Raw genomic sequence first — 17533 nt, forward strand, 5'->3', positions numbered from 1 at the left:
ATTCAAAGAAGCAATCTCTCTCTCTCTCTCTCTCTCTCTCTCTCTCTCTCTCTGTGTGTGAAAGAGTGGACCACCAAGTGGCATTGTGCTTTGTAAAGACTTGTTGTGTAGCCTAGGCATCGCTGAAAAAGCAAGTGCATTAAAGTCATTCGTGTCGTTTGGTGAGGTGGGGGCACATTACATGTAGATTTCTCGAGGGAGTGGATCTTCTAGGTGGATGGATAGATTGCGGTGAGACCGGATTGGGACTTAGGCATGCTGCTGCGCTTGTTTTCGGGACTTTTTAAAGCGATACGAAGGAGCACTGAAGGTGAGTTACATCCCTGTCGGTGTCAAACAGCAAAGGATCAAATGACTCTGCTTGAGTCTTTGTTCTCTTTTCCCCTATTCGCTTTTCGAAAGTTTTTTCGCATCTGAAACAGTGAAAAAGTTGGTGTCCCAGCTTGAAATTGAACCAGACACCGACAGGAGATCAGTTTTTATGGGGAGTGGACCAGACAAGTGCATATTGGGAAATGCCTTTTCCTTTGCCATGTCCTAATCTTCCACTTTCCTGAACTTTTTTTTTTTTTTTTTTGGCTTGTTTGGTGTGCATATGACGCATCTCTAAAGCTGAACAGCATTAGTTCAGTTGAAAACTTCAAACACAGGCCAATGTTCTCTCTTCAAACACAATTTCATACAAAAGACTTTAAATCTATTTGGTACCACCAACATGCCCAAATCCATTGTGCAACAACATACATGGTCTTATCACCGAACATCTGAATAAAAGGCTCCACGAATTGCATATCTATCAAGTGTTAAGCGACATTGTTCCCTGCGTAACCCTTGTATCCGCGTTGATCCACTAATCTTCTTTTCATTGTCACTCGTACATATTCTGTAATCTCCTTTTCGTCGTGTCACTCGTACATATTCTGTTCATTGTCTTAATATTGAATCTTTCATTGATTTTGACTGATATTTTCAAGAAAACGCCCTCTATGCAGATATTGGATTACCTGCCGATTCAAATGTCACCCAAAAATTGTTATCGACTCAGTATTGTCTTGTGACATCGAGACGATACTGTAACCCGACGATCACTTACTACACCTCCAGGTACTCTTTCGACCAAGAAAGCATGCCAAAATCTTTTGTCAAGTTCACCAGTGGATGCCTTCTATATGTACCATGCGTCATCTCTTTCTAAGTAATGCAAAGGAATTCATCCCTGGCAACATGGATCACCTATCTTACCTGTCCATACAATGCCTCCAGCTATGATCTTAGCTCAACACCATACCTCCACTAGGTCAGAAAGACCACACCCTTAACCTCGAGGAGAATACTTGAGCTTATTAGCAAACTTTTTGATTGAACCACTGCAAGCGGGAAAGCAGCTTCTTTGTTCACCCTTAATCTCAAGCAAGACAAGAGAAACAAAATGAAGAACCAAGAACAATAACAATTCAAATGGACAAAAACAACCATCGTTTAACCCCCTTCATGTGCATTTTGTCATGGACACTTCAAATATCGCAGTTTTCAAGCATGTTGAATCAAAGACAACTTTATCGGCCCGCCTGTCTTCTCGGTCTCTGATTGTTTCTGGCCATTTTTACAAATATTTCTTATTCTTTCTGGCCATCCTCCAAGGAATTTTTTTTTTAATTGGAACCATCCCCCAAGCGTCACCAGCTCAGACCTTAAAATTATTGCACATGAACAATTGAGGTTCCAATGAATTCAATCTTCTACCTAAATCCTTCTGAAAAGTGAAATCCATTCACATTTTAGCACAATTTTTTTCACGGCAGATGAGACAGCTTCCACACGCGTACACATAGATTGAGGATTACAGCTTCCACACGCGCTATAAAGAAAAAAAGATCATAGGCATGAGAGTTCAAATTCTGAACGTATTCAATTTGCAAAAATGGGAACTCAATTTCCGCCATGAGCTCTTTTGAGTTCATGGACCCAATAGTAGATTTCTTCAATTTTTCTCCACTAGATCATTGCTTCTGAAAATCCACATACAGCAGGAATGACCAAGCGAATAACAGTCTGCGAGAGGAAGATGATGATGGCTTCTTGCAGAGACATGATCACAGTCCATACTTATCAACCATTAGATAACATCAAATCAATGCATCAAACTAAGTATAATAAACTCTAATTCCACATTACACACTGATATAGGGGGGAAAAAAAGAGAATCTACATAATAAATAAATGGAAAATTGATCATGCCATAAACAGAAAAGCAACACGAAATTAACCGTCAGCCCAGCTGGTAACAGAACATTAACTGCCTTTAGCACAACACTTTGCTGTTATACAGATTGTCTCTTTGAGGATCATATTATCAACAGAAATCCCAGCACATTTTATAACGACTATTAGGCACTTTGAAAGGTTTAGCTTTAGGTAATGGCCACACCGGAACTAACTCAGAAGTTCTACACCAGAAAAGATAATATCATTTATATCAGACCACCCCAGGACAATCAGAACCAGCCACCCTACTTTAAGCAACGATTTGCAATTCGGGGGCATCAGCAGAGTTACAAAACATAGACTGCAAGCCTGGTTCGGAGGAAAATCAAATCAAAGAGAAATTAATGCAGGTCCCACAATATCCATAGGAAGGAGAGTTCGAAGACACCGCAAACACAAAGAAAACGAATTTGGAAATTTGAACTACATAATTTTTAATGAAAATCACATTGAAAGTGAAAACACTGGATGTTTTAGAAGTAGCACAGCGGCAAAGAGTAGGCAAAAACAAGTACATAAAATCGAAAGCTCCATTTGACATTTTAAATACTGTAGTCTTGGTAGCAATGATAAACAATCTCATCATAAGCAGAAATATGGCGATTGCATGAGCTCTTGAAACTTCAGATTAATCACCAAGGCAGTACTAAAAGACTGATGCACCTTTGTTGGATCTGCAAAATGAATCAGTAAAACACGATAAAAAATTTTATACTGCTAAAAGTATTTCAGGATCTGATATTGTTTCAAAAGAAGTTTCAACTCCAGTAAATGGTACTGAAATTGTCTGTCAACAAAGTGAAGTGTTTGAATATGCTTGTTATCTGAGCAACTCACTTGAATTTTCTGCGACTTTGGAATTAGATTTAAATTAATTCTAAATGTCTCTGAAAAGACAGTTTGTTACCGTGTTAAAGAAAACAGCTGAATAAAACTGAGCTTCTGGCAAAATACCAACAGAAAACATGAAAGCATACCATTTATGCAAAACCGAAAAGAAAATAAAGAGTAAAAACCCTTCCCACGGCAGTATTTTTATGCTTGTGATGTGTAATACTCTACAAGTTTCTCAGACAAGACATGATGCATACTAAAATCAAAGTATCATTTCTTTTTCTTATTCGGACCGTTGACCTAAAAGATCTATAATATCACATTACACAACACGATATGACAGTGCAGAGAAAGTTACTAAGCAATCTCTAAAATTGATACAGACTGTCATTTCATTAGAAATAATAACCTATGAATTAAAAGACAGCTAGACCACTTGCAGAATCCTTTCCAATCAGTAAGTAATGATAGACAAAACTCTAGATTTTTTTTTCATAAGAGCAGACTCAATCCTTTGAAATTAACAACTATGAATTACACAAAAATCGCATTGACAATAACCCCAAAAGTTTTATTTTGATTACTCTCAAAGTTTTTAATAAGTAAAGTTGAATAAATCTTGATTGCATATCAATTACTAAGGTGGAAACAACCCATTTACACTCCCTGGCTGCAGTAGCACATGAAAGATGTTTTAACACACTAAGTGATCATTTCAGCATACATCTTATTGATTTCATAATTCATTCCCGATTGAGCTTTTATTCTTTACTCATTTTAATAGCAGTCTATCCAACTTGCCATTGAACAAAAAATTAACCAAAACTAAAATAGATAAAATGGATTATTCTCTGGACAAAATTAACTTAAAAACACAGCTCCAATAAAAAACTTAATTTTGCATCCCAAGTAAGAAAAAACAGAAAAGAATGAACTGGCATAGCTACTTCCTGTCCAGCTGATGGCTTGTAGAAAGCTGCCAATAAAGCAGTTACCACAAAGTAGAGGCCACACATTGAGAAAGAAAAACACCATAAGGCGTACACTGATGGAACAAAAGGCACTATTACTTTGGAGTGGTCATTCAAGAGGATAACAGCATAGGAAACGATATGAATATCAGCTAACTCCATAACATTCTTAAAATGATCACTATAGTTTGTTTCTTAACCAAACTAACCGTAAGCTTTCGAGGAAAAGCTTACGAAGAAAAGAGAGCACAATAAGCATAAGCAGCATACTATACCAAATGAACCAGTTTAACCATTCTAACTCAATCAAATTTAACAAAAGATACACAACAAGGCAAAAATTAGCAGCACTAAGAAAAAAGTGAATGTATGTCAAGTGTCGTTTCATTCAGCCTTAACAAATAACCTGATAGAATACAGAAACTGGACTTTATCCTAAATAAAAAGGAAAGATGCACCTTTTATCAATCAAACTAAACAATGAAAGATCAATATTTAAATGCTGAATCTAAATCGCATTAGTCCTAGAGGACTGAACATGGAGACTGAGTAGAGCTCCTGAACTTCTCTGAATTAGTTTATTTTAAAGAAATGCTTTGTCCCTTCACAATCAATCAAATCAGACGTATGCCATGCACATGAAGGCACCATCTAATGTCTGGTCTGCTTTTCTACCTAGGAAATATTCAGCATATGTTTTTAAGAGTTTTCAGCATTTACATCTGTTTCATGAAGAAACACTCTGCCAGTATGGGAATGAAATGTTGAGTGCAAGTTAATGGTAAAAATAATCTAAGGCTCTTTCAACCCAACCAAACCCTGCCCCCCCAAAAAAAAAAAAAAAAGAAAAGAAAAAAACTTCTCACCCACAATTGAAAGGAACACAACAATAAAACTTCTAGAGCCTTCCCATGAAATAATGTTACAAAATTTTGAAAGAAACTAAGGGTTCTGGTGGTAAGCATGCACTTATTCACATAGGCCTCCTTTTTTGTGCAAGAGACCACATGGGAGAAGATTCCTATCAATACTACAAAGGGGTCAATTGCAGTTAAAAAGGCACTTACTCTGTAATGAGCTAGAAGAAACTCTTTTTCACCTCCCGTTTCATTGCTTATGAGCAAGAAAATATGTACAGCAGTCCTTGCTTCAACTGGTTTAACGTTCAGTTAAACAATGAAATTTGGGCATGGCAAGTTCACAGAGCAGGAACAATCTTGTAATAGTTAAATTGCAGTTAAACAGGTTTAGAATTTTCCATTCTGTCATAGGAAAATTATTAATTGGTGTAACACATTGCTAGACATAGTGATGAGCTCCTTTTTTGGGATCCTAAGCTTTTTCATACATGGGCTGCCTATCTGTCACACTCCTAGCCCCCTGTAATAGACCTAATTAACTTTTCTGTACACACTTACGTTATCAAGCAACAAAAAAATTGGCCTTTATCACTTACTAGACTGTCAAAAAATTAGACTGCTATATCGCACATATGAATGATTCAACAAAAATGTAAGACTGTCGAATAGAGAGTAACCCATAGTCATACCTCTCAGGGTCTAATGACTCATATATGGTCCACTGCCACTAAACTGTCCGGCATGCTGCCCTCTACCAGCTGCACCTTGACCCATTTGCTGGTTTGCATATCCAGCTTGACTTCCATATCCTCCACCAATTAGTCCAGGGCTAATGTTCATCTGGCTTCCGTATGCTGCCTGCAATCCATGACCAGCAGTAGGCATGGCTGGATTAACAGCCGTAGCTGAACCTAGAGTTCCCAAGAAGTTCGTTAGCCCCAACCCAGCACCTTGAGTTGCAAGCAAAGCAGTAAGCGCCTGCCCAAGTGCGGGGTTCAATGCCTGGGCAGCTGCAGCCCCCTGGCCAAACCCAATTCCTGCAGGGTTCAATTGCCCATGTCCTGCAGCAGCTGCACCTGCAAACCCTACACTGTCATTCCTCAGGGATTGGGGATTGTTTGCATTCTGATGTTGCATATGCTGAGACTTCCCAGGTTTTGGTCCATCAATAGCTTTCTGGCAATGTAACATATGACCCTCGAAACTCTTGTGTGGTTCTTCCAAAGCCTTCTTGGCACTCTCGATCGCCTTATACACAAACAAGCAAAACCCTTTTGGCTTGCCAGTCAACTTGTCGAGCCCTAATGGCCCTTCCTCGATCTCACCAAACTTCGCAAAGTATTCAGTCAACTTCTTTGGATCCAAATCTGCCCCGACGTTACTCACATAAATCTTCCTCTGTGTATACTCAGACACTTGCTGCTGCTGCTGCTGCTGCTGCGAAGGGGCTGACTGCACTCCCGCATGAATAGGCACAGGGCCGGTGGATGCAAGCTGGCACGCAGTCATGCGATTCCCAATCTTCTTCTGGGGCTCCTTCAGGGCATTGCGCGCGCCCCGACGAGTTTTAAAAAGAATGAAACCGTATCCTTTTGATTTGCCGGAGACCTTATCACAGACGGCCTTGCAGTTCTCAATTTCACCATACTGTTTGAATGCGTTGGTTAGGGTTTCTGCAGTGGCGTCCCATCCAAGGCCGTGGACAAATATTTTACGGTGCACTGGATCCACATCGGCCATCTGGCGTATGCGATCAGCCACGTCGCGATGCGCAGCTGCTACATCAAAGAGCAGAGCGATGAGTTGGTCCTTGCTGAATGGTTCTAGAAGCTTCTGTATAGGTTCGTCGTCGTCTTCATTAGCGGTCTGATTGTCCTCGTCTTCCTCTTCCTCCTCCTCCTCCTCCTCTTCCTCCTCTTCCTCCTCCTCTTCTTCCTCCTCCTCTTCTTCTTCGACTTCTTCTTCGACTTCTTCTTCTACTTCTTCATACTCAACAGCAACAAGCTGTTCTCGGGCCGCAGCCTCCTGCTGCTGTTTCAATTGTTGTAGCTCCTGCTGTTCTTGCTTTATCTGCTGCTGTTGTTGCTTCTTCGGCGGTTGACTTGCTTCGGCGGAAACGATCGGAGAAGACTCCTGCTTTCGCTTTCTCGCCATTACTCAAATTCGGTGATGACGAAACTTGGAAGCGCCAACAGATGATCTAAGGGCAATTTTTAGGCAGACTTGTCGGTCTAGCTAGGGTTTTGCTTGCAGTGAAGTGAGACGATGAGGACACACGGTCGATTAAATTAAGAGGAGGAAGCAAAGATCCGGGTTTCGGACTGAACCGTGCAGGCCCAAAGGTTAGGGAGTCCAGAGACTGGGCTTCATTTGTAGCCTAAGTAAGCCCAAAAGAAAGCCCAAAAAAGCCCAAGCCCAAGCCAAGCCATACCTCCTTTTTTTTTAACTTTGGTCGTAAGCTCTACCCTTTAGACGCATCCCCGCGCGGCTGCCGTCGACGGTAAAACCGAAGCACCTCTCTGTTTGGAAACCCTTCTTGACCGTCGCTCTCTCTGAGAATGGCGGCGGAGGAAGAGCAGCAGACGAAGAAGGGGAAGACGAAGGGGAAGCACGACAAGCCGAAGCCGTGGGACGAGGACCCGAACGTCGACCGCTGGAAGATCGAGAAGTTCGATCCGTCCTGGAACGAGGGGGGCATGCTGGAGGTCAGCGCCTTCTCCACCCTCTTCCCTCAGTACCGCGAGAAGTACCTTCAAGAAGCTTGGCCCTTGGTCAAGTCCGCCCTCAAAGAGTACGGCGTCACCTGCGAGCTCAACCTCGTGAGTCCCCTCATTCCTTCTTCTCCCAATTATTGTTCACTCGGAAAGATCGATTCTCCGCGGTTTAACTACGCACAACAATCCTATGACGTGCTTAGGTTGAAGGGTCGATGACAGTTTCGACTACCAGGAAGACGAGGGACCCGTATATCATCATCAAAGCTAGAGACCTTATCAAGCTCCTCTCTAGAAGTGTCCCCGCCCCTCAAGTATGAATTTTTTTCTCATCGACCTTATTCATTTACTCGATAAGTCATCCTAGTCAATATGCAATCGAGCTGATGATATTCCTCAAGCTTTATGTCAAACGGTTCTTCCATTTGTGCAGGCCATAAAAATACTGGATGATGAGGTGCAATGTGACATTATCAAAATTGGCAACTTGGTCCGGAAAAAGGTGCGTAATGCCTATGTTTCTCTGTACTAGCTGATGTATCTTTTGTGTCACGAACAAAGCATAGAATATGTAAGAGAAAGGCTTCCCTCTTAGGTGCCAACATGTTGATACGGGCAGATTTACCTCTTGTGCATGACTGGTGGAACAATGTCAAAATTTTCTTTTTTATTGTTGAGTTCTCATCAGCCTTATTTGGACTTTCAATAAACCAGAGAAACAGGCTTAAATGTCCACTTGTATGTCTAAGCAGTATATCTCAGTTGAACAATTGATCATGGATGCATGTTTATTCTATTCAATGTTCAATGGCTTGATGCTATGGTTCCTTGGCTCTGTGCATGTCAATATGGGAGGTTCACTGACGATTTTAAACCACTGTTGTGCTTCAGCATTAAGCGGGCTTGCAATCAAAGGGGGAGAAAAGAAGAACAACTTTCCTATAGTTTTTTGGAATTTGGTTGTTGGAAGATTCCAAATAGTGTTGGTTCTTTACAAAATGAAAGTGGGAATTGGTTATGCGTTCCATTCTTACTTGATGTGCTTGAAATACTATCGGTAGACCCTGCTTTGTTTTGATTTTCTTTGAATCAAACTCGGTAAATGTGTAGCTTAGCATCATGTTGAACTTTTAGCTTCATATAAGATTCTTATCGGCTTTCTTGTGCTTTATGCAGGAGCGATTTGTTAAACGGAGACAACAGCTTGTAGGCCCCAATTCATCCACTCTGAAGGTATATCAGTAAATGATTTTGGCTGATTGAATGATATAATTTGCCTGTCCTCTTCAGTGTTCGAAAATGAAAAGCTTGAACGATAACGAACATTTGCGGATGTTTGAATGATTGATTTATGTTTATGCTGTAGCCATTGGTTAACCATTTTACACTAAATTTCCTTTTCAAGTATTGTGTATGATTTTATAATTCTTTTTGGCTGATGTCTCTTAATTTGTAACTTGGTGTGCAGGCTCTTGAAATTTTAACCAGCTGCTATATACTCGTACAGGTAACTTTCTGTTTCTGTTTTTCAATTAGCATTCTCTTTGACGGTGTCTGCACCTGTTAGGTGCTGGAGAAACACTTTTCCATTTTGCCTTCATAATTGTAGGGAAACACTGTTGCTGCCATGGGGTCTTTTAAGGGATTAAAACAAGTAAGGAGGATTGTAGAAGACTGCATCCAGAACAGAATGCATCCTGTGTACCACATAGAGGTAACAGATGATGGAATTTTCTGCAATCATTGTCATCAGAGCTTGTTTCATGCTCTCTCTTTCTCCTTTTTATGTTAGATTCTCTTGATGAAGAAGGAACTTGCAAATAATCCCGCATTGGCTAATGAAAATTGGGATAGGCTTCTTCCGAAGTTCAAGAAGTATGATTTCCTCTTCGTTTGTTTGCAATGTATTATACTTAGTGTTCCGCCATCCAATGTTCCTGTGATGTTTTCTTTATTATATCTGGGGTCACATTTGTCAGGAAGAATGTCAAACAGAAGAAGGTTAAGAGTAAAGAGAAGAAACCGTATACTCCATTTCCTCCTCCTCAGCCACCTAGTAAGGTGAGATTATTCTTTGTGATATGCGACATCTCAGCTATAATAGATACACTGAAAAACAGGATGTATCATTACAAATGGTTTCGAAATTTGACATGATTTATCGAGGGCTCCACATAGGCTGTTGGCTACTTGGCTTGTTGACCCGATTGATGTATATGTATCCCTGTGCAATTGCTAATTATCTTTGGAACAGATTGATTGGCCCTGGACAAGTGGTGAACTCAGCTTCTTCAGTATATTTTATCATATTGTCATTTGCTTAATATCCTATTATATTACCAGATTGATTTGCAACTGGAGAGTGGTGAATATTTCTTAAGCGACAACAAGAAGTTTGAAAAGCAATGGCGAGAGAAGCAGGAGAAGCAAGCAGAAAAAACTGCTGAGAACAAAAGGAAAAGAGAAGCTGCATTTATTCCCCCCGAGGTTCAACTCAAACAGTTCTTCCCAGTCTTTTAAGACCCGGCCATTCAATTCCCTGTCAGTGTCTCTTGTTAGATCCGTATATGGGCTTGTTGATTGTGATTTTGCTTGAACAGGAACCAGTTAAGAAAAATTCTACCCAAGTTGGAGGGGATCAAACTGATGTTGCTGCCATTGCTGAGTCCCTTAAGGTAAAGCTAGAGTCAAGTTGGTTGTGAAGTTACATTATAGACTAGTCTCTCTTGCGTGCCCTTTCGAAGGGGCGTCAAATGAATGCCTTCATAGTTAGATGGGAACACACGTCTGTCATGGTTAATGCATATTTCTAGGTTAATTTACCCGTGGTACAACTATGGCTGCAGAAAAAGGTGAAGGATTTTGGCAAGCCAAAGTCCATTGAGAGCATAAACCCACAAACATACATTGCTTCATCCGGAGAACAACCGTCAAGGAAAAAATCCAAGCGGTCCAAGTCCGAGAAGTCGGAGAATTTGTGATGCAGAAGCTGACTTTTGACACTAGAAAGCACCGCAACTCTGCTCCAGCCGAATCCGCTGAAACTTTTTGAGGAATGTGGAGTTGTGGACCAGCTGACCGTGTTGCATTGGAATCTGAGTCATTCCTTGGCAACGGTCCTGAAGCCAATTTCGGAGAGTTTCGCTCCATCCTCGAGCAGTTTGTATTTTGTATTAACAATTTATTGAGAAACTTAATGCCTATTGAGCATTCCTTTGCCCGTTGTTCTTGTGAGGCCATGTCGTTCAGCTAAACCCTTGCTCTGACAACTCTTTAAATGTAGCTTGTTAGAACTTAGGTTATATATAGTCTTCTATATTTTTAGTCAAAATATGACTGGATATAATCAAATATGAAGTCTAAAAATTTTTCTATATTATATTTACTGTTTGGTGAATCGCGGTAACAAATTCAAATATTTTGTTATTCTATCATATTCATTATTTGGTATAAATGGTATGTTTTTGTAAATGAATCTAAAAATTATACAAACGGAAATAATTATAATCTATTGTGGTATTCTTGCATTCTTTATTTTTATTATTTTTCCCTCTCTTTTTAATTTCTTTTATTTTTTTATTTTTCCCCTCTTTAACGGTCTCTAATAAAATCTGTTAAATAATAAACTCTACTTATGTACTTAAAATACCTTTTGGCCATTTTTTTGTTATCTTGCATTTTTGATATTTGAATTCAAACATTATTTTGATTTTATTAAGTTAATGAAGTTTTTTTATTCAAAACCAGTAGTCAGTTGATCTGAATCACCAAGAAAGTGGATCCGCGCTTGGTCATGAGTCTCGTGACATGGTGTGGAGACTCAGACATCAATGGCATTCAACTCTAGAAAATCTCGAGAAAGATAAAAAGCTCCTAATGCAGAAACTCAATGGAGAACAAAGGAAAACTTATTCATAATAATAAACCTCTAGAAGCAAAAATACTCTGGTGGGGGAGGAGTTCGCAATATAAGTTTGCGACGATCTGGTACATTATGGCACCATCAACTTTCATCAGCTCCAACAAACAAAACCACCTATGAGAAATTGCACCTCTCAAGACAACAGGACAATGTCAAAAGAAAAAACTCAAACATGACGACAAGCAGAACGATTTAACTGGAAAAGTTTGTGACTGCTACTACACAAGGGACAGTATCCAATAAAGGAGAACTAGGGGGGCGGCACTGCGCCACGAAATATCGCATCATCAATCCATCCTGCAATTACAGCTTGTCCTCGAACTCAGACAGCGGGGTCATCTGCTCCTTCAAGCCCTTCCTCTTACGGATATCAGTAACCAGCTGAGCTGCCTGAGACCCAGGCTCCAGAGGATCGGATGACATCATATCCCAGTGGTCGAAGACACACTGAGGGAACGCCTGTCCAGAGGTTGCAGCTCTCAATGTACTGGAGAAACCAAAGGACTCGATAACAGGAAGGTAGGCCTTGATGTTGTAGAGGGGGGTTCCAGGCCTCTGCATCTCCTCGAACACATGCCCACGCTTCTGGTTAAGGACGCTGTAAATACCTCCAAGGGCCTGCTCTGGAGCTTGGATCTCGACAAGGTAGACAGGCTCAAGAAGCCTGGGCTTGGCTGTCAACTGCGAAGCATAGATAACCCTCCTTGCAGTCGGAATGACCTGGCCGCCACCTCTGTGAATGGCGTCAGCATGCAGAACCACATCACAGACCTCAAAGCAAATCCCACGCATATTCTCCTCAGCCAAAGCACCTTCTTTTGATGCCCACTGGAAACCAGCAACAACAGAATCCTTGATTTCATTAAGGTATTGAACACCCTTACACATATCAACAACCATGTTAGGCCCAGTAGTCTCAGGACCGAAGCACCAAATCTTCTTCGCAAGATCTTTATCCCAGCCAAACTCCTCAGACAAGATCTTCGAGCGAGCCTTGGGATCATCCCTAGGACCAATACGGCCATCATCAATGGCCTCAGCAAGCCCCTCCTCCAAAGGTCGAGCCTCCATGTACAACCTGTTATGCTTATTGGGCGACTTGCTCATGACAGTACGGCATGATTTCTCCAAGACAGTTTCACGGAAAGACACGACTGGATCAGACTTCACAATCTCAGCTCCGCCCATGAAGTCGTCCTGCAAATCCTTCAGGCAAATTTCCAGATGGAGTTCCCCAGCACCAGCAATAATGTGTTCCCCAGATTCCTCAATGCTACATACCACCATAGGATCTGACTTGGCCAAACGCTTAAGTCCTTCAACGAGCTTGGGAAGGTCAGAAGCCACCTTGCACTGAACAGCAACACGCACGACAGGGGAGACAGAGAATTTCATGGCACGGATCGGGTGGGCATCGACTTCTTTCTCATTTGTCAAAGTTGCATTCTTTGTGATAAACTGATCAAGACCAACCATAGCCACAGTGTTACCACATGGCACATCCTCAACAGTCTCCTGCCTCTTTCCCATCCAAATAACAGTTCTCTGGACACTCTTGACATATAAATCCTTCTTCTCACCCGGGACATAGTTGGGACCCATGATCCTGACCTTCAGACCAGTAGAGACCTTGCCAGAAAAGACACGGCCGAAAGCAAAGAATCTACCCTTATCAGAAGCAGGAATCATCTTGGAGACATAGAGCATGAGAGGTCCCTCAGGATCACAGTTCCGAATGGCAGTGGCATATTGATCGTCAAGGGGGCCCTCATACAAGTTCTCAACACGATACTTCTGAGCCTTAGATGGAGATGGAAGGTGGAATATCATCATTTCCAACAGGGCAGTACTTGCCGGAAGCCAAGTCTGCATCACACGCTTCATCAATGCCTTACCCATCAAGTCCTTCTCGTCAGACTTCATGGTGACCCCAAGCTTCTGCAGCATGGGCCACAGCTTGTCTTTCTGGTCATTCATACATGTAGTGATGATCTGCTTGATTGGCTCATAGCAGAACTGGACAAAACCACGCTTACATGATGGAGAACCGGTGTTCTTGCTTGTCCATTTCTTGGTGGCAGGATCGAAGTAATTCTCACCCCACAAACGTTCCATCATCTTTGACTCGTCAACACCAAACTTGGAGGCATACATCCTGGCGAAATTGGTGAGAGTAAAGGCCCACCCATGCAGACCAGCAGAAAAAGCGACAGTTCCTTTCTCTGGGTACACCTGGACATCACCGAGAAGCGGATCCTCATACGTGGCCATAATGACATTAGCATTTTCAATAACTCTTTGGAATGTTTGATACGCCTCCTCTCCATCAACCTGCAGCTCGAGAAAGCACCTGTCCATCTTGTTGACAGTCAAAACAGGCCTGATCCTCTCACCCAAAGCCTGACGAAGAACAGTTTCTGTCTGGACACAGACACCCTCAACACAGTCTACAACCACCAACGCACCGTCAGTAATACGGAGGGCAGCTGTGACCTCAGAAGAGAAGTCTACGTGCCCAGGTGAGTCGATCAAGTTGATGAGATACTCGTTGCCATTTCTCTCTCCCGTGTACCTCTTCAAGGAATCGTCAGACATTTCATAGTAAAGAGAAATTCCAGTAGACTTGATCGTGATACCACGCTCTGCTTCATCAGCACGAGTATCAGTCATACGAACGTCTCCAGCAACTTCCTGAGCGATAATACCAGCAGCAGCCACAAGGGAATCAGTGAGTGTGGATTTCCCTGCAAAGTGTAAAAAGATCACCTTAGTCCAATTTAAGTGCGGAGGATCAACTAGGGCTATACTACGTTGAGTCCACAGAACCTCGTCCAAATACAAAGATACAACTTATGAAACATGAGATAATTCATGAAATTGATTGAAAAACTAGTTAATTGTCAAGCAGATTTAATCCATGCTGTCAAAACAATTGACAACTGGAAACATACCATGATCAACATGGGCTATGACAGACATATTCCGTATGTTGTGCTTGTAGTCCATGATTCTTCGGAGCTCATCAGCCGTGAACTTCACCTGCACCCACCAAAAAGATAGTATTCAGTCGTGCATGCCAACAGAAACATCAACATATTCTGGACTTTTTTTTTTTCAGAAAAACAATCAATTGACACCAAACTCACCATTTTGACTGGTACTTAAAAGGCACTCCTCCACAAAAAATAGAAGAAATCTGCAAAGTTGAGGATCAAACGACATTTGGTGAACCAGGAAATGATAATGTGCAGAGTAATAAATAGGAAAAGCAAAAGTCCCAGAACCACATGCAAAATGTATCTCCATACACTCGCTTTTACTTCCGACATGATCTAACATCAAAGTGCTCACTAGGGACGTCAACACAATTCTTCTTGAGAAGTGCCATTGGAACTGTCTCTTACTAAAGAAATTCTACTACAGCTAGAAAAGCTGCAGCTTTAAGATCCAGCATATCGAGACGAGGTCAAAATAAATAAGAACAAGATGCACTTCGACATAGAACACTGCAGCCGTGTCAAGATATTGAACGACAGTGATATTTGGGAGACAAAAAAATAACAAAAACAAATTAAAGCTTTACAATTTATAAAATTATTTTCGAAGAAGCCAATAATGCTCATGAGAATCACGAGACAAAACTATTCAATAACAAGTTAATCATACTGATGTATGAATAATCGGCGATAAAAGAAATCAACAGAGAACAGCAACAGATCAGCGAATAAGCTATCAATACTAACCACTATCAGCTGAACGAACATCAAAAGGAGCACAGGAAGCAGCAAAGGCATGAAAATTCCAGATCGCACAACACGGAAAGGACTCGACTTACGCAACAGTACAATTAGGGCAATCCAAAGGACCAAACTTTATCCAAGGCTTCCAAAACTACAGCATCAAAAAACATGCAAACAGATCCAAATAAGCTAACGGAAGAAGAGATTCCGGTGTTCGATCTGACCACATAACCTCACATCATACAGTACAGAGTAAAAAGAGCTTCAATTCAGCCAGCGGATTCGTTCGCTAACGAAAACACACCAGAAACGAACGGTCGGAACGGACCAGGGAGGCAGAAAACAGGAGAATCGTTACATCTAGCGACGAGAAGAACAGAGATGAAGAGGCGTACCAGAGAGAGAGAGAGAAGAGGAGAGGAGAGACGGAGGCGGTGAGAGCTAAGGCGCTACTCTGAGCCACGGGGAGGCTTTATATAGTAGGAGGAGGATATCGAGATGGGATGTGCGACGGATATGCCGCCTCTTCGAAAACCCTAATCTCTATAGTAATCCCTTCACTATACGGTGCGTTTTACCGGGTGACTTGGGCTTGAAGCCCACTTCACGCTGCAGATATTTTCTTTTGAAGCCCAACCTCGCTTTTGACCCACGCACGCAATGACGAAATATTATATCTATGGATGCTTGGGGCAAGTCCACTTCTCTCTCCCTCTCCCTCTATCTTTTTTTTTTTTTAATTTTCCCCCTTTAAACGCATAAATAAATAAATAAATAAATAAAAACACATGAAGCGAACCTCTTATTGATAGACGATTTTATTGTTCCGTTCTAGAAAAAAAATAGGTGTTTTACTATTGTCAGATTTTTGAAAGAGTTGACGGATACCAAATTTTTGTTTGTCGAGAAAATTACCAATCACCCGATATCTCAATAGATTTTATGTTACTCACTGATCCTTTTTTTTTTTTATTTTGGTAAAATTATTAGGCTACGTTTGATAGTCGGGATAAAATTGAAGACATGATGAAATTTATCATATCCTGTGTGCCTGCTCAGGACAAGATAAAGTCGAATGAAAGAGTAATCTAACTCGGATAAAATCATCCCATGGAAAGGTGAGATAAATGTGGATAAGATTTCTAATATCCATAATATGAAACTTCTTTTACTCCAATATCTATAAGTTAATAAAATTAAAATAATATTTGCATACAAATTGTATTTTAGTTTTAGTACTACTTCAAAATAACGAAGAACTAAAAAAAATATCTTTTATTCATTACTATTTTTATTTGATATTTATTACATAATGTTGTTATTTTACTATTTTAGGTATAATAATAAAATTTTATTAGAGAACGATGGAAGGGGAAAAAAGAATTAAAAAAGATAGGAATAATACAAACTAAGCAAATAAATGAAGTAAGCAAGATATTTACCATCTTCATTTGTGCAATTTTTAGATTCATTTACATTGATAAGCCGTTTATACCGAATAATGGACATGATAGCATGCGAAAATATCTAGTTTTATTAATGCGATTCATAGTGGATATATATAGCAAAATTCATGGATTTCATATCATATCATAAACAGCCCTAGCCTGATTAGAAATTCAAACGACCAACAATAGCCTTAACTCTTGTTCCATAGATTATAAGGTATCAACTTTTCTTCTTTTGACATTTACTTTTTTTTGTTTTCTTATTATTATGTTAAATTTTCCAACTCTATTTATCAACATTTTATTCAAGTGACGTCCGACTTTTTTTCAATTAAATTAACAACTATCTTTTTTTATCAACTCCTTGTTGAATTGCTTACCAACTTTCACTTGTTTCTTCCTTTTCAGTTTATTAAATTTCTCTTATTACACTAACTTTTCTTTGTCTCTCTTACAAATGCCTTAAATTTTGTAACTCTAGTGTAGCTTGTCATTTATATTACCGTTAAGTTACTAACTAATTTTAGTTTACTAAGTCTCATCTTAGTTGCTTACCAAAAATTTTTCCTAAAATTTAGTGGGTTTTCTATTACCTCAACAACTTTTATATATCATGCTTACTAACTCGTTTAATTTATAATTCTTTTTAGGAATTACCAATCTCGATTGGAGTGATTAACATAGATCAGGTTACCAACAAGCATTATGTTGCCAAATTTTATATGAGTTGGTTACGACATTTATCCGATGAATTCTTTGTGATTTCCTGGATTTTGTAA

General features: G+C 40.3%; 4 protein-coding genes across 10 annotated transcripts in view; 1 reads left to right on the plus strand and 3 right to left on the minus strand.

Annotated features, from left to right (window-relative positions):
• LOC115738579 (KRR1 small subunit processome component homolog) lies at positions 1–10946 on the plus strand. Of its 4 annotated transcripts, none has more exons than XM_048274274.1 (12): positions 1–52; positions 7486–7749; positions 7848–7958; positions 8078–8146; positions 8821–8877; positions 9113–9151; positions 9254–9358; positions 9437–9519; positions 9624–9705; positions 9988–10131; positions 10245–10319; positions 10491–10946. In XM_048274274.1, exons 2-12 carry the CDS (start codon positions 7489–7491, stop codon positions 10623–10625), a joined length of 1161 nt encoding a protein of 386 aa, XP_048130231.1. In that variant the 5' UTR covers positions 1–52; positions 7486–7488; the 3' UTR covers positions 10626–10946. The 4 variants fall into 4 exon arrangements, with proteins under 4 accessions (XP_048130231.1, XP_048130230.1, XP_048130229.1 ...); XM_048274273.1 differs by having other exon boundaries at positions 29–48; XM_048274272.1 differs by having other exon boundaries at positions 30–51; positions 7477–7749.
• Positions 2596–7244, minus strand: LOC115738578 (UBP1-associated protein 2A-like). Of its 3 annotated transcripts, none has more exons than XM_030671217.2 (2): positions 5620–7243; positions 2596–2939 (listed from the first exon to the last, which is right to left on the minus strand). In XM_030671217.2, exon 1 carries the CDS (start codon positions 7082–7084, stop codon positions 5630–5632), a length of 1455 nt encoding a protein of 484 aa, XP_030527077.1. In that variant the 5' UTR covers positions 7085–7243; the 3' UTR covers positions 2596–2939; positions 5620–5629. The 3 variants fall into 3 exon arrangements, with proteins under 3 accessions (XP_030527077.1, XP_048130228.1, XP_030527079.1); XM_048274271.1 differs by lacking the exon at positions 2596–2939 and adding an exon at positions 3846–4075 and having other exon boundaries at positions 5620–7244; XM_030671219.2 differs by lacking the exon at positions 2596–2939 and adding an exon at positions 5305–5450 and having other exon boundaries at positions 5620–7244.
• Positions 10864–17533, minus strand: part of LOC115738582 (transcription factor JUNGBRUNNEN 1) — a 19253-nt gene continuing 12583 nt past the window's right edge. The window contains exon 5 of the transcript XR_007197441.1: positions 10864–10980. The gene's annotated coding sequence lies outside the window, so the exon portion shown is untranslated. The remainder of the gene's footprint in view (positions 10981–17533) is intronic.
• On the minus strand, positions 11535–15808 carry LOC115738576 (elongation factor 2). 2 transcript variants are annotated; one of them, XM_030671211.2, is made up of 4 exons: positions 15702–15808; positions 14713–14762; positions 14518–14605; positions 11535–14310 (listed from the first exon to the last, which is right to left on the minus strand). In XM_030671211.2, the coding sequence occupies exons 2-4, from the start codon at positions 14713–14715 to the stop codon at positions 11870–11872; spliced, it is 2532 nt and encodes an 843-aa protein (XP_030527071.1). In that variant the 5' UTR covers positions 14716–14762; positions 15702–15808; the 3' UTR covers positions 11535–11869. The 2 variants fall into 2 exon arrangements, with proteins under 2 accessions (XP_030527071.1, XP_030527075.1); XM_030671215.2 differs by having other exon boundaries at positions 14713–14763; positions 15707–15724.

This window comes from Rhodamnia argentea, chromosome 2 (genome assembly GCF_020921035.1).
Source record: "Rhodamnia argentea isolate NSW1041297 chromosome 2, ASM2092103v1, whole genome shotgun sequence".
In the NCBI taxonomy this organism is placed as follows: Eukaryota; Viridiplantae; Streptophyta; class Magnoliopsida; order Myrtales; family Myrtaceae; genus Rhodamnia; species Rhodamnia argentea.

Bases quoted from the DNA above. Each gene is read 5' to 3' on its own strand.
- LOC115738578 (XM_030671217.2), bottom strand. From the start codon at position 7,084: ATGGCGAGAAAGCGAAAGCAGGAGTCTTCTCCGATCGTTTCCGCCGAA.
- LOC115738579 (XM_048274274.1), top strand. From the start codon at position 7,489: ATGGCGGCGGAGGAAGAGCAGCAGACGAAGAAGGGGAAGACGAAGGGG. The intron at 9,152-9,253 runs GTAACTTTCTGT...TCATAATTGTAG, and splicing joins GCTGCTATATACTCGTACAG to GGAAACACTGTTGCTGCCAT. The intron at 9,359-9,436 runs GTAACAGATGAT...TTTTTATGTTAG, and splicing joins ATCCTGTGTACCACATAGAG to ATTCTCTTGATGAAGAAGGA.
- LOC115738576 (XM_030671211.2), bottom strand. The intron at 14,311-14,517 runs GTATGTTTCCAG...TACACTTTGCAG, and splicing joins CATAGCCCATGTTGATCATG to GGAAATCCACACTCACTGAT.